This window comes from Alligator sinensis, unplaced genomic scaffold (genome assembly GCF_000455745.1).
Source record: "Alligator sinensis unplaced genomic scaffold, ASM45574v1 scaffold842_1, whole genome shotgun sequence".
NCBI classification, from domain to species: Eukaryota; Metazoa; Chordata; order Crocodylia; family Alligatoridae; genus Alligator; species Alligator sinensis.
This window is the reverse complement of record NW_005842295.1, coordinates 510957-525054: the sequence shown is the minus strand read 5'-3', so window position 1 is coordinate 525054 and position 14098 is coordinate 510957. Positions and strand designations below refer to the sequence as shown.

Here is a 14098-nt window from a genome sequence, read left to right as displayed (position 1 = left end):
GTGCGATCTACCTCTCTGGAGGAGTGTCCTTGCTGGGTGAAAGCCTTTTTAAGATTGGTGAGGTGGCAATCCCGGGTGTTCTCTTCAGTACAGATGTGGTGGTATCTGAGGGCTTGGCTGTATATCACTGCTTTTTTGGTGTGTTTCGGGTGATTGCTGGTTCTGTGCAGATATGTATGTTGGTCTGTGGGTTTCTTGTATACTGTGGTCTGTATTTTACCCTTCTGGATACTGATCATTGTGTCTAAAAAGGGGATGTTGGTGCTGGAGTATTCTAAAGAAAGTCGGATGGAGGGATGGTGACTGTTGAATTTCTGATGGAACTCAATCAGAGATTGCAGGTTCTCAGTCCAAATGATGAAGATGTCATCGATGTAGCTTAAGTATAGCAAGGGTTTGATGGTGCAGTTCTTGAGGAAGTCTTCTTCCAGGTGGCTCATAAAAAGGTTGGCATACTGTGGGGCCATTTTAGTGCCCATAACTGTTCCCATCATCTGGAGGAAGTGTTGATTATTAAAAGTGAAATTGTTGTGTGTGAGGATGAAGTGTATAAGGTCACTAGTTGCTGGGCAGACTGGCAGTTCCTAGCTCCCCAGGGAATCCAAGCCCCTCACCCAGGTCTATAATGCCAGTCACGTAGGCAGAGGGAACAGGTTTCCCCCCTCCCTCAGGAATGTATCCCACTCAGGTTACCTAAAGAGATAGGGTAAGGTGTGTACACTCTGCAGGAGCCATCTTAACCAAACTGTCACAGAGCAGAGTTTTTGAGGAGAAACAGAAGTGGCCTTCTGCCACAGTCAGCAGGTCAAACATTGCCTTCTTTTCACTAGGATTTTACATTGTTAATTATTATGTGTTAGGTCAAACCATATAGGACCATCAACTCAGTGGCAGCCCCAAGTGCACTGCACATGGACCAGCATTAGCCAAAAAATGTACAGTGAGGAACAATGTATAAAATAAATTTAAAGATTTATTCTCAGGCTGCTTTCCATGTATGAGTGGACCAAAAGGATTAGCAGATATTTGTGAGCAAAATCACTCCAAGAGTATTCTTTCAGTTTTGTTTCTGCAGTTAACTTAAAATTTTGCATGCAAATTGTGGCAAGAATTGTTTTTTCAGAAAGCTAGAGAGCAGATCTGTAGCATAACCCCTAATATACAGTATATATCCTTATCCCCCCATAGTTATTAATACATGTGTTATACCTGTCGCGTGTGGTGGAGTTAAACGCTCTGGGCGAGAACGAGGAGGTAATAACACAGAGGCAGAGTCCCTTGGCACTCAAAGTGAAATGCAAAAAAGTTTTATTTTTGTACTCACGTTGGTAGCGAGGCTCAGTTCTCTTAAAGCTGTTACAGATACTGCAGTTATTCGCTCCCCTGGGAGAGATCACTTGTTCGGGATGCGGAGGGGTCGCCCTGGGTTTTGGATATCGGAGGGCGTTCGCGAGACTGAGATAGAATTGGCCAGATTCCACCCTGCTCGTTTAGTCTCGGACTCCGGAGTGTTCTCTTCCGGATTCCTTGGTTGTTTTATAAGACTGACACAATTGCCAGTGTCCCCGTGAGCCAATTGGCTTCTATTATTCTGTTCGTTCCCTTATATGGTGGTCTCCCCCCAGGTTTGAGTCTCCCCCCGAGTTTAAGGAAGTGCCCAACAGTTACGGCAATAGCGTGACAAGATATGCAATGGCTGCGGCTGCTTATCTGTGAGTTAGTACAGTCAGTACTTTCCCAAAATGGCGGCTGCTTATCTGTAAGTTAGTACAGTCAGTACTTTCCCAAAATGACAGCTGGTCACTCGGGAGCAAGCAGCAAGTATTACACAACATCCCCCCTTGACCAGTTGGACATTTGGACGTAGAGGGGTTCAAGGACAATGGGATCGGGATCAATAAAATCGGGGCTCGTTGGCAAGCGGGTATATACAAAAGCAGAAAGCGAGGTTAGTTTTGTTTTGATATACTGTAAAATCCAACAACCAAAACAGAGGAAAACAGCAATAGGTAACAAAAGTGTGATGAGGGGCATCAGCATATTGATGAGCCATGATGACGTGTCCCACCCAAACCAACGGAAAAGGTCGGACAGCCAACCTTGGCCTATGCCCGAGAGGTGGTTGACCTTTGCCGCAATTTCCTTCATTTTGTCGACTTGCAATGACAAGGGGAAGGAAACATTGGGGATAGCAAGACAACAATGGTCTCGGGAAAGATTAAGATATTGACAAAGTCCACCTTGTTGAAGAAGAATGGCGTCTATTGCTAAACGGTTTTGGACAGTCATTTGGGAGGTGGCTTGTAGCTGCAGGTTGAGTAGCTGAATCGCTGTGCGGGTCACATTCGTAAGCTCCTCCACTTGTTCGATAAGTTGCACGAGAGCCAGGTGGATTTTGGTTGTGCTGTATCCGGGGATGAGGGACTCCGTGCCCCATTGGATGGCTTTCCACAAACGTTTTTGCCAAGGCAGCTGGCTCCATGTGGCTTGGTGCTGATAGGGTTCACGAACAGCTCGGTGTTGGCGAATAGAAATACTGTAGGGTAAATGCGTATTAGCATATAGGGGGGGACACAACGCCACGTGGGTGAGAAAACACTGGGTGCTGGTAAGGGTGGCCGGTAAGGCGGTATATAACCGGCCATCAGAGCAGGCCCACAGCAGGCCCAGCAGAGCAGGAGTGGACAACTGTGCGCAGTTGCCCGAAAAGGAATACGCTTCCCAAGCTCGTGGAGGTTTATCAGGGATGAGTTTTGTGCCATGACAAACCGAACTCATCAATGCTGCACGTAAAATAGGGTAGAAAAAAAGAATGCTATGTATGTTGCATTCCCGGGCGAAGTTGTCTAGTGCCTTAGAGGTGAATGGGGGCCCGCTGTCTGAGTGAATGGCATGGGGCACCTGCCAGCGGGCAAATGCATGATTGAGGCATGTCATGATAGCAGGGGCATTTGAGCGACAAGTAGGAAGAACAAGGAGCTGTCGGGAACCAAGGTCCACTATAGCGAGGGCCTTGTTTGGTGGTTTGGCTCCTGGAAGGGGTCCAAGGAGATCCAGTTGCCAAGTTTTTCCGGGGGAAAAGAGGGCGGGATCATAGGTACCCCGCTGGTGCCAATGTGGATGCGGTTTATTTTGGGCACAAGCTATACAGGCCCGTGAAATGTCTTGCCAATCTTGAAGTGAGGGTGCGGGTCCCGTCGGTGCTTGGGCCTGCCAAGTGTGCGTGGCCTTTCAGGGCCCTGGGTGACCCCAATGTTCATGAAGCCAGGACAAGAAAGGGTTATAGTCTGTAGTAGCAGTAAAAACCGCTCGAACATCCTTTGGCCACGCTGCTATAAACTCATTTTGAGAGTTCGCTGCTAATAGCGTGTCCATGGTGGTATGTATTGGGTCGGTGTCGGGTCAATGTGAGCAGGTATGCTTGAGCATGGGGAGGACAACAAAGCGGCTGAGAATATGGAAGACGTCCTCCCAACGCAGTAAATTCTCGGAGGGGTCGACGGCACCCGTGGCGATACAGTAAATATATTCGGAGTCGATGGCTATAACAGGTACTGGGAGGGTGCCGTTGTGATGTTTGAGACAATGTTCTAAAACGCTATGGAAAGCGAGTAATTCATTTTGTTGTGCCGAGTTAGGACCAAGATTTGATGAGATGACTTGGACATCGTAGCATGGCTGGCAGTAATATCCGTAGCGGCCATCGTCTCGAGTGGTACCGTCGGCCGCCATCCAGGCCGGAGTTGTTGTACCATATAAGATAGGCCTGGCGGGTGTGTCTATAGCGGTGGGGTCGGGAAATCCTTCTGCGTCAGAGTGGACCCAACCGGACCAGTAATACTGATGTCGCAGTACGAGGCCAGTCCAAGTTTTAAGAGTCCCCTGGAACTCCTGATGGGGTCAGAAGGGGTCGAGGGAGGTAAGCAGGCTCGCCCCGGGCCCAAGGAGTGTTCCCGGCGATGAGGTTAAGTGTCCATTTGGGAGGCCAACATAATCTTTTCCAGACATCCGTACAGATGTTGATGTGATTGAAGGGTTTTGTGACCCGCGAAAGCTAAAGGCTTTTGATCCGAGGCGGAAGCGGTGAACCAGAGGTGAGCGGTGGTATATCCAATGGAGATCGCAAGTCGCGCGGTCACTGGCGGGGCCTGAATCTTCGTCTCTCGAACTGTGGTTAGTAAAGCAACGAGGTTGCGTTGGTCTTTGGGTGTCCAGGGACAACGACATTGAGTCTTTTTCCGGATTTGTTGTTGTAAGCGTTGTACGGGAGAAAGGTGATCGGGTGTGAGAAAGTTGCGAAACCAGTTTAAGCGGCCCAGCAGGGCCTGAAAATCCCTTAGGGTGCTTGGGTGTACATCCAACGGAGGGACGTCCGTTCCATGTGTGGTTCCCCAACGGAATGATCCGGAGAATCGAGTCCCCAGAAATGTGACGTCCATTGTGGGCTCGAGGTGGGACTTTGTCGCATTCACAGTCCATCCCGCGTCTTGTAGATGCTGATTAAGGCAGGCCGTGGTGGCCCGAACGCTGGCGCGATCAGCACTAAGGACAATGATGTCATCGACATAGGACCATATGTGAGTGTGGGGCAGGCGTTGGGGCTCAAAAGTGCGCAATGTCTCTCCCATGGCTGCAGTGGCCAGCGCAGGGGCGTTACGGTACCCCTGTGGGCAAACCGCCCAGGTGTACATCTTTCCCCCCACACACATGTTAAGTGTCCCTTGTGGGTCCCTTATAGGGATGGAATAAAACATGTCTTTTAAGTCAATGGTGGTCGCGAACCACTCTCCCTCGCGCTGAACGGCGGTTACAGCATCTATTATTTCCGTAATCGTGTGCGAAGCCGGGAGCTGGGGCGGCACACACCGGCGGGTTGCTTGGCGAGAGGCGACGACCAATCGTCTGGGTTATTGGGTTTGGGGATGCCCCAGCCCACAGATAGGTAGGTCGAGGCATCGACCGGCCGAATGCGCCCTTGTTGTTCTAAGCCCTGTAGTAGCGCGTCAACTTTGGGCTGTAGCACCGGCCGTGTGGGGATGGGTTGGTAACGCCATGCTGTAGGAACGCTCAGTTGTGGTTGATGTTTCGTAGTTGGAGTAATGGTTAGCGGGAGGGCCAAAAAAATGGCGTGCTTTAGTTTCAGGGCTTTGATGGCCGGGACGCCTAAGATGTTACGGTCGCCCATGACTGCGTAGAGGGGATAGGGTGCGATGAAAAATTTTACCACGGTAGTGGCTGAGGTCGCGTGAAGGCCCCTGACGAACAGAGTTTTGGAGGTGCAGACGTGGGAAACCTCAGGGCGTAGCACGTTAACTTGTGAGCCCGTGTCGAGGAGAAACTGAACGGGGATAGCGTGAGAAGAAGAACTTGCACTCAAGTTAAAAGTGGCGTACGGGTGGTCATCTGGGGGATCGCGGCCGGCATAGCCCGTCTTGGCAGCCGCTACTCGTTTTTTCCCTCTTGGGCATCCCCTGACCAGAACGTAAAGCCCAGTCTCTCCGCCAGGGCCCGTTGGGCCACGTCTCCCAGATGGCGGATTTGTGCCTTGGTCAGGCCACTTTTGTTGAGGAGGAACCCGAACATGGCCCGTTCTTCTGGAGATCGCTCCGGTGGTCCTGGGTCCCAAGGTTTGCGGGGTTTGTCCGACGTATTCGACCATTGCGTTGTGGCAGCAGCGACCTTTTGTGCGGGTTGTCCTCACTGGACGCTTGTCAGTTTCCCTAGGGAGCTTAAAATATTTTCGATGAGATCTCCAAGTAATGGGCTCAGTAAAAGTCGGAGGGCATGGAGACCTCCATATAGCTCCACACATGACTCTATGGCCGGGGTAGATACCGGGATTTTTGCCGGATCTCTGCAAAAGCGGTGAGGCCACTCACTCTGTGCTTCTGCCTGCGTAAGGTTTGTAGGGTTGCGGGTGGCGTCCCAAGTCAAATAACTAATTCTCGCTATAGCATAGAGGAGTTGAGTAGGTGTGGGTGCAGGGGGCGGGTCCGCATGCCAGGCGTGGGCGCGGACCACGAGCACTGGGATGGTGACCACCGGCAGGGGTATGGGCCAGGCCCGGTTACGGACCAACTTATCCGTGTCCGCACACGCCCCCCCACTCCAAGCCGGCTGCCGCATAAGCGCCATACACTCCGCAGGGTCAACTATCTTGGACCCGTGTTCCAACACTAAATGTCCCGTCCAGATGGTGATGGTCTCGCCTGGCTGAATTTTGGTATCCTTTGCTAGGTCTTGTAGTTCCCCCCCTTGTGCGGGTACGAAATGTAGTAGTAATCTGGGTGTTCCCCGTTTGATCTACTAAGGTCTTGGTGATGGTGACTGGGTTGGCGTGCATGGGGGGAGCAGCCATATCGATGCCCACGTTTTTGTTGAATGGGCATTCATTCGGGGGGAAGGCACCTGGATAGGAGGGTGGGGTTTCCGCCTTGAGGGGAGGGGCTGACGCCACAGGGAACGCCTCCTGTGGTGAGGGGGACGGATCTTTATTACTCACGGTCTCCGCCTCTTCTTCTCCCCACCCCTGTGCTGCCACCTCGGCGCCATCTTTAGGTGCGATCGCGGCATGGTCAGCAGCCATCTTCGTGAGCGTCTGTATCAAATTCGCTTGATTCGCAGCGTGTCTCATTAGCGGGGAAAACGAGCGAAACAAGACATTAAGCATTTTTCCTTTGTCCCACTTTTGTCCGCCCCACTTAGAGGAATTTTTGCCCTCCTCTTCTAGGTTCTCCCTCAAGGTAGTCAATATTTCATTTTCGGCCCCTCCCGGAATGATAGCCGGACAACGAAACTTGTCGGGGGCAGGGTATCACAGCCTCCTCCTGTCTTGAGGTGTTGTATGCACCGGGCAAATTATTTTTCGGGCGCATGATTGATACCCCCACTCATTGGTTTAATTCGACTAAGTTCGACCTCCGCCACTACGTCGGGGGGCCGGTACAGGACAGAGGGGCATGACAGGAGAAACCCAAGCGCAGCGGGACTGAGCCTGGACACCACCCATTCCTTAGCTGCCCCGGGCTGGTGTGTGAGGGTGTCGGTCGGCTGGATGGACAAATAACTCCCTAACTTTCCATTCTGTGCGACCTGGTGGTAGGCAATGTGGGCCCACAGGCCGTCCACATCGGTGGGCGGGGGCCGCTGATGGTTCACCCACGGGCAATACTTTACTAAGGGGTCTGCATGTACTTTCCCTTCTCATCTCAGGGATCCCATCCTCATCGCCATGTCTCGTGCGGTGGAGTTAAACGCTCTGGGCGAGAACGAGGAGGTAATAACACAGAGGTAGAGTCCCTTGGCACTCAAAGCGAAATGCAAAAAAGTTTTATTTTTGTACTCACGTTGGTAGTGAGGCTCAGTTCTCTTAAAGCTGTTACAGATACTGCAGTTATTCGCTCCCCTAGGAGAGATCACTCGTTCGGGATGCGGAGGGGTCGCCCTGGGTTTTGGATATCGGAGGGCATTCGTGAGACTGAGATAGAATTGGCCAGGTTCCACCCTGCTCGTTTAGTCTCGGACTCCGGAGTGTTCTCTTCCGGATTCCTTGGTTGTTTTATAAGACTGACACAATTGCCAGTGTCCCCGTGAGCCAATTGGCTTCTATTATTCTGTTCGTTCCCTTATATGGTGGTCTCCCCCCGGGTTTGAGGAAGTGCCCAACAGTTACGGCAATAGCGTGACAAGATACGCAAAAATGGCGGCTGCTTATCTGTAAGTTAGTACAGTCAGTACTTTCCCAAAATGACAGCTGGTCACTCGGGAACAAGCAGCAAGTATTACACAACAATACCTGTTCTGCGGATGAATATAATGCTTCCATTTCCCATTCTATAAAGCCAGATTTTTTAACTGATTTTGGTGAAATTTCACAATATATGATTATTCTATTTATAATTTTTACCAAAGTAATAAGAATTTTAGGATAGTACTTGATCTGTACTGGGAGGGGCGGGGAGGAAGCTAAAGCTCAGGATGACCTTCACTTTTCTGTTTCAAGTGTTAGGGGAAAATGTCTACCTTAAGTGAAAGAGACCGTACACTTTTCTAATAGTTTGCAAGACTGCACATATGAAAAACCAAAACCTGATGTTCTAGATTCATTGATATTTTAGTTTTGTATTCCTTCAATAATTGCAAAGTGTCACCTTTTCAAAGCTGATGATAGAGAATCTGCCCTGCCTTATCCATAGGGTGAGAAACGTTTGGCAAGTGAAATGCAAGGTGGTCTGTGTTATCTTATACCTCGCTGGGGACATATAAGTTGGTAAGTTATTTACAGCCTAAAAACTGGATCCCATGTGCCATGTGTCTCCTACAAGATGCTGATCCCCCATGCATTTCCATCGACTGCACCAGGAGTTCAGCGTCTTCCAGGGTTAAGCCTTAAGATTTTAAAATGTACATTGTGTAACAGGGCAGCATCTTCAGCAGCATTTTAAAGCCTGTGAAGGGACCCCAACATCCCTGGATATCTCAGTTTTCCTCTGGGAACAGATACTCCTTCACTCACCTGCCATGACTTGATGTTCCTAGGTTCTTGAAAAGGAGGCTGCCCCAGGCAAGATCTATGCTTTCACTCATCAAGGTGAGGGACTTTTGCCTTAAAGGCTAACTGCATGCTCCAACCTCCCCTTTATGTTCCCCATGTCTCACAGGTGTTATCTGTATGTCTCTATTGGGGCTTCAGCCTACTCAGCTTCTGCCCCTCTAGCTAGGCTCACCAGCCTAGACCCACTAGATAGGGCCAGACTTTGAGGCTTTAGCCCTTTAGTATGCTCTGGGCTCATGGCCCTATACAATTCCCCTACACTCTCTGTTGGGGCTTTGGCCTACCCAGCCTCGTCCCCTTTTTATATGGCTAGGCCCTTTAGCCCAGACCTACTGTATCAGGCCCGGCTTTAAGGCCCCAGCCCCTAACTGGACCCCTGGCCCTGGTCTGCTGCACCCCTCTGGTGCTGGGCTCTCCAGCCCCTCTGCAGCTGCACCCCATGGACACTAAATGAGGCCTCCACCTCCCCTACAGCCTCAGCCACAAACCACCAGTATACAAATGAAGCATAAACAGTAAGCCCCTAGGCTATACCAAAATAAAGGTAAAGGCGGCAATCTGCCTGCTTACAGTTCCATGGCTCTGCCTCTGCTCTGTGTCCCGCCATCTGCTGCTCTCTCCTGAAGAGCTTCTGCAGCTTCTCTGGGAGTTCTCAAGAGTCCACCCTCTCAGCCAGCTGCCCCTGGCCAACTCAGACCAGGGTTTATATAGCTCTGTCCTGAGCTCTCTTCCAGTCACCAGCCAGCCAGGCTCAGCTTTTAACCTTGGCTCTGCTGGCCTGCTATGCCCTGAAAGTTCTGTTCTTAAAGGAGCTGTCATGCTTCCTAGTAACCGGGCTCAGATTCCCTGTTACATACCCCACTCTCTTCTCTTTTGTCTGGGGTTTATCCAGCTCCTGTACACCTTCCTCTGTCTCATATTGCCGTGAGAAGAAGTCAGCATTGGCATTCTTGGTCCCTGGGCGATGCTTCACCACAAAACAATATGGTTGAAGACTGAGGGACCACCCCATTAGTCTCGGATTATTAGTTTTCATGTTCTGTAGCCATCGCAGTGTTGCATGATTGGTGATTAGCGTGAATTTTGCTCTAACAAATAATGTCTATGGCCCATGTGATTGTCAGGCACTCTTTCTTGATTGTGGCATAATTCTTCTCAGGGGGGGTGCAACTTCCTGCTTATATAAGCTACTGGGTGTTCTTCGTCTCCAGTCTCCTGCATTAGCACTGTTCCAATGGCAGTGTTCGATGCGTCAGTCTTTGCTGTGAAGGTTTTATCAAAATCCAGCGTATACAGCAGTGGGTGTAGACATAGAGCCTCTTTCACTTCCCGAAATGCTCTTTCTGCCTTCGGTGTCCACAATACCTTGGTTGGCGCCCCAATCTGGGTTAGCTATCTTAAGGGCACCGTAAATTCTGCAAAGTGAGGCACAAATTTTCTATAGTAATTCGCGAGTCCTAAAAATGCTTTCATCTGCTTCTTTGTCTGTGGTGCTTGATACCTCCATAGTGCTTCTATCTTGTCCAGCAACAGTCGCATCTTGCTGCTCCCTACTTGGAACCCTATGTAGCATGTCTCTTCCTTCCCTTCATGAATTTTTTCAGGTTGGCTGTTAGCCCTGCCCTTTTCAGATCCTGCAGTAATACTCAAAGAGCTATTAAATGTCTGTCCCAGTCTGTAGTGTACGCAGTATCATCAATGTAGGCCGCCACGTAGCCCCGACGAGGAGCTAAGACTATCCATCAACTGTTGGATGTTCGCGGCAGCCCTGTGTAACCCAAACAGCATGAGCTGGAACTGAAACAAACCCCAAGGTGTAGCAAATGCTGTCTTCTCCTGGTCTTCTGGTGCTAGCGGGACCTGCCAATAGCCTTTTGTGAGGTCCAAAGTGGAGACATAACCAGCTCGCCCGATGTCCTCTATCATCTCATCCACCCTTGGGATTGGATAAGCGTCAAACTTTGCCACAGCATTCACTTTTTGAAAATCAATACATAGGCAGAGCTTCCCATCAGGCTTTGGGACTACAAGGATCAGGCTCCGCCAGTCACTGTGAGATTCCTGTATTATTCCCCTTTGCAGCAGCATCTCAACTACTTCTTTTATTTGACTCTGGAGTTTTTGGGGGATCCACCTCCAGTTCTCCCAGATCACTTGGCCAGGTGGTGTCTCTATTGGTGTACTATGCCCCGAGCTACCCTGGGCGTGTCTCGGAACACCTTCCCATATTCATCTATCAGCTCGGTTTCTTGTCATCGCTGTTCTGCTGATAGCCAAGGGGCCAGTTCCACATCACCCCCTCCATAATCTTCTCCCAGAAAGGGCCAGCCCAAACTTGGGTTCTTCAGGATACAGTGCTAACCATAGGCCCTCTCGCTCTTGCCACGGTTTCAACATGTAGATGTGATACACTTGCCTCTTCTTCCATCTGTTGGGTTTGTGCATCAAGTAGGACCTGTTGATTATGAGGTATACCATCTCATAGGGCCTGTGCCACTGAGCAAGTAACTTTGCCTCTTGATCAGGAAGCAGTATTAACACTCAATTCCCCTGTCTTGAATTTCCTTTCTCAAGCACACTGGTTGTAGTGGGTTACTTGTCATCTTTGGGCTACTTGCAGGTTCTCCAAGGCTTCTCCCCGTGCCATTTCAAGTCATTCTCTCAACTGTATCACATATTGAATCAGATTTTTATCTTTAGTTTTTTACTCCTCCCAGCCTTCCTTAATCAAATCCAGGATAGCTCGAGGTTGACATTCATATAGAAGTTCGAAGGGAGAGAGCCCTGTTGAGGCCTGCGGAGCCTCTCTCACTGCAAACAATAATGGCAGTAATATCTGGTCCCACTTCTGTGGGTTTTCCCCCACAAATTTCTTTAGCATTTGTTTTAGTGTCCTGTTAAAACGCTTGACTAACCCATCAGCTTGGGGATACACTGAGGTCTTTATGTGTTCCCAATGTCTCAATTACTCCCTCAAGCACCCGGGACATAACATTTGTCCCCTGATCTGTCAGTAGTTCTTTGGGGATTCCCACCCTGGAAAATATTTTCAACAGTTCTTCTGCTACTTTTGGGGCAGCCTCAGTTCACCTGGGCACAGCCTCAGGGTATCTGGCTGCATAATCCATTAAGACTAGAATATATTGATGTCCCACATTGTTTCTGAGTAGCGGTCTCATGATGTCTACGGCCACCCACACGAAGGGAACCTTCACTAGAGGTAGCAATACTAAAGGGGCCCTGGGTGGACAATTGGGGGCCATCTTTTGACACACTGGGCAGGACACACAAGAATTCTTTACTTCCTGGAATAATCCTTGCCAAAAAAACCCTTTCCTGAAGGCAGGCCTCCATTGTGTCCCTCCCCGAATGTCCGTTCATAGGCAGTTCATAAGCCACCTTCAGCAGAGCCCATTGATATCCTACTGCATCAGGCCCGGCTTTAAGGCCCTAGCCCCCAGCCAGGCCCCTGGCCCTTGTCTGCTGCGCCCCTCTGGTGCTGGACTCTCCAGCCACTCTGCAGCTGCACCCCATGGACACTACAGCCTCAGCCACAAGCCACCGGTTTACAAATGAAACCTAAACAGCAAGCCCCTGGGCTATAACAAAATAAAGGTAAAGAAGGCAATCTGCCTGCCTACAGTTGCATGGCTCTGTTTCTGTGCTCCACCGTCTGCTGCTCTCCCTTGAAGAGCTCCTGCAGCTTCTTTGGGAGTTCTCAAGAGTCCACCCTCAGCCAGCCACCTCCTGTCCAGCTCAGACCAGCTCTCCCCTGAGCTCTCTTCTTGTCACCTGATGCCCCAATCATCTGACCAGCTGACCAGGCTCAGCTTTTAACCCTGGCTCTGCTGGCCAGCTGTGCCCTGAAAGTTCTGTTCTTACAGGAGCTGCTGTGCTTCCTAGTAATAGGTCTCAGGTTCCCTGTTACAGTAGCTTATATTGAGTAAAGCATCAAGAAAAAACAAACAATTGCTGAGTAAAGTTACCTCCAAATATAACCCATTAATACTAAGGAAACTGTATAAAAGACTGTGTTCCTCATTTGTCTGATAACATCTGCGAGGGAATCCTGCTTCCAGCTGCCAGCATCATGGTTGCCTATTTTTTCATTAGTGAGGCAGAGTCAATCACAGCAGATGCATGGCTTGTAGGCAAGGATTTCTGAGAGATCAGTATTCCAGAATTGAATGGTTTATTGCAGAGAGCTAAAGCCTTCTTGCCTTACCCATGGGGGCTTCTTGTCAATGCTGATGGGAGTACCCACATTACTAAAATGAGCAGAACTTGGCACGGGCATAAAAGCAATATGGTAAAATGCACTGTGCTCTGTTGCTTAGCAAAAATTCTAGGCGTGATTTTGATTAGGCTGGCCCTTTGTAGTGCTTTGTTTCTTCTTTAAAGTGGTAGTTATAGTAGTATGACATTTAAATATTGACAAATGCAAATAATGTAACCTATCATAAATGAATGCTCAACTGCAGCACAGAACTTAAAATGCCATCCACACCCTGATGATTAAAGTGCCCAGATCAGGCTTTCCATAGCAGCCAGAATAACAAAAAGCATAATTTTCTCCACCAACAGAACCTAACTCCCCTCTGCAAAATGCAGCGTTGATCAATCTAGTTCATGCTTAACAAACACATTTTATAATCCTTATTCAAGCAAAATTACCACAAATTCAGAGCCCCCCAAATTTGGCTCTTTGTTGTGAATATCGAAAGCCACAGATCATGGCTTTTCTCTGTGTTGCTCAGTCAGTCCCAAACACAAAGATGGTATTTAATATATAAAGCCCAAATCAGATCAATGAATAGCAACTGATAAGATTCTGAGTGTTTTCGTCTGGGAGATAAAAAATGGAATTTAAGATGAATCAAATGTTAGTGCATGCCATGCCCCCTGAATTACACTTAATGAATGTATGTATTATGAAGCAGTAATGGACCATTGTATTCATCTTGTCTGACCTGTATACAGTTACCATACGTCTGGGTTTTCACGGACACGGCCTCTTTTTGGGTCCTCCCATCTCCATTTGGGTGTTTTTTTTTAAATATCAACAAGTGTCCCAGATTTTGCTCTGCTCAGCATTGAAGTTTTTCCCAGCACTTCCCAGCTTACCCTACCAAGGGGCTGCTTGGGACTGGGGGGGAGTGGGGGGAGGGCGATTGGAGGCACGGGGCACCACATGTGTCCATGAGTGCACACGCATGTGGCTGACATGCAGCAAGACAGGGTGCTGGAAGTAGCCCTGGCAGCTTGATGTAGGTAAGTCTTTGGGGGGTGGGGGTTGGAGGGCCAGGGCTTGGGGACTGTCTGAGGGTTGGTGCGTTTGTGTGGGGGGAGGGGGAATGGGTGTGGGCGGGGGTGCCTGCTGATGCTGGGGGAAGCTGTCCAGAAGTTGGGGCTTCAGCAAGGTGAAGAAGAAGCCTGCCTCTCCAACGGGGAAGGGGCAGGGGGGCCCTTCTGGGACAGCAGGGAGCTGTGTAGCCCAACTGCTGACACCAGGGCCAGTGCACTTGTTCACAGGGGCCGGGCAGC

At 49.7% G+C, this 14098-nt stretch overlaps 2 protein-coding genes across 7 annotated transcripts in view; one reads left to right on the top strand and one right to left on the bottom strand.

Moving 5' to 3' along the window:
* LOC112551022 (endogenous retrovirus group V member 2 Env polyprotein-like) overlaps positions 1-7642 on the bottom strand; it is a 49223-nt gene extending 41581 nt beyond the window's left edge. Inside the window, exons 1-2 of one of the 4 annotated variants that reach the window (XM_025209574.1) lie at positions 6503-7642; positions 1325-2536 (exon numbers count right to left, since the gene is read on the bottom strand). Coding sequence is in view for 1 of the 4 variants with exons in the window: in XM_025209573.1 (XP_025065358.1) it covers positions 1825-2536; positions 6503-6573 (783 nt within the window). In the remaining 3 variants the exon portion in view is untranslated. Of the gene's footprint in view, positions 1-476; positions 495-1274; positions 3977-6502 lie in introns of those variants that run through there. The other 3 variants (XR_003095130.1, XM_025209573.1, XR_003095129.1) reach the window with 3 other exon arrangements.
* LOC102385443 (spermatogenesis-associated protein 7 homolog) overlaps positions 1-14098 on the top strand; it is an 86285-nt gene that overhangs the window by 62075 nt on the left and 10112 nt on the right. The gene's annotated exons all lie outside the window — the stretch shown is intronic.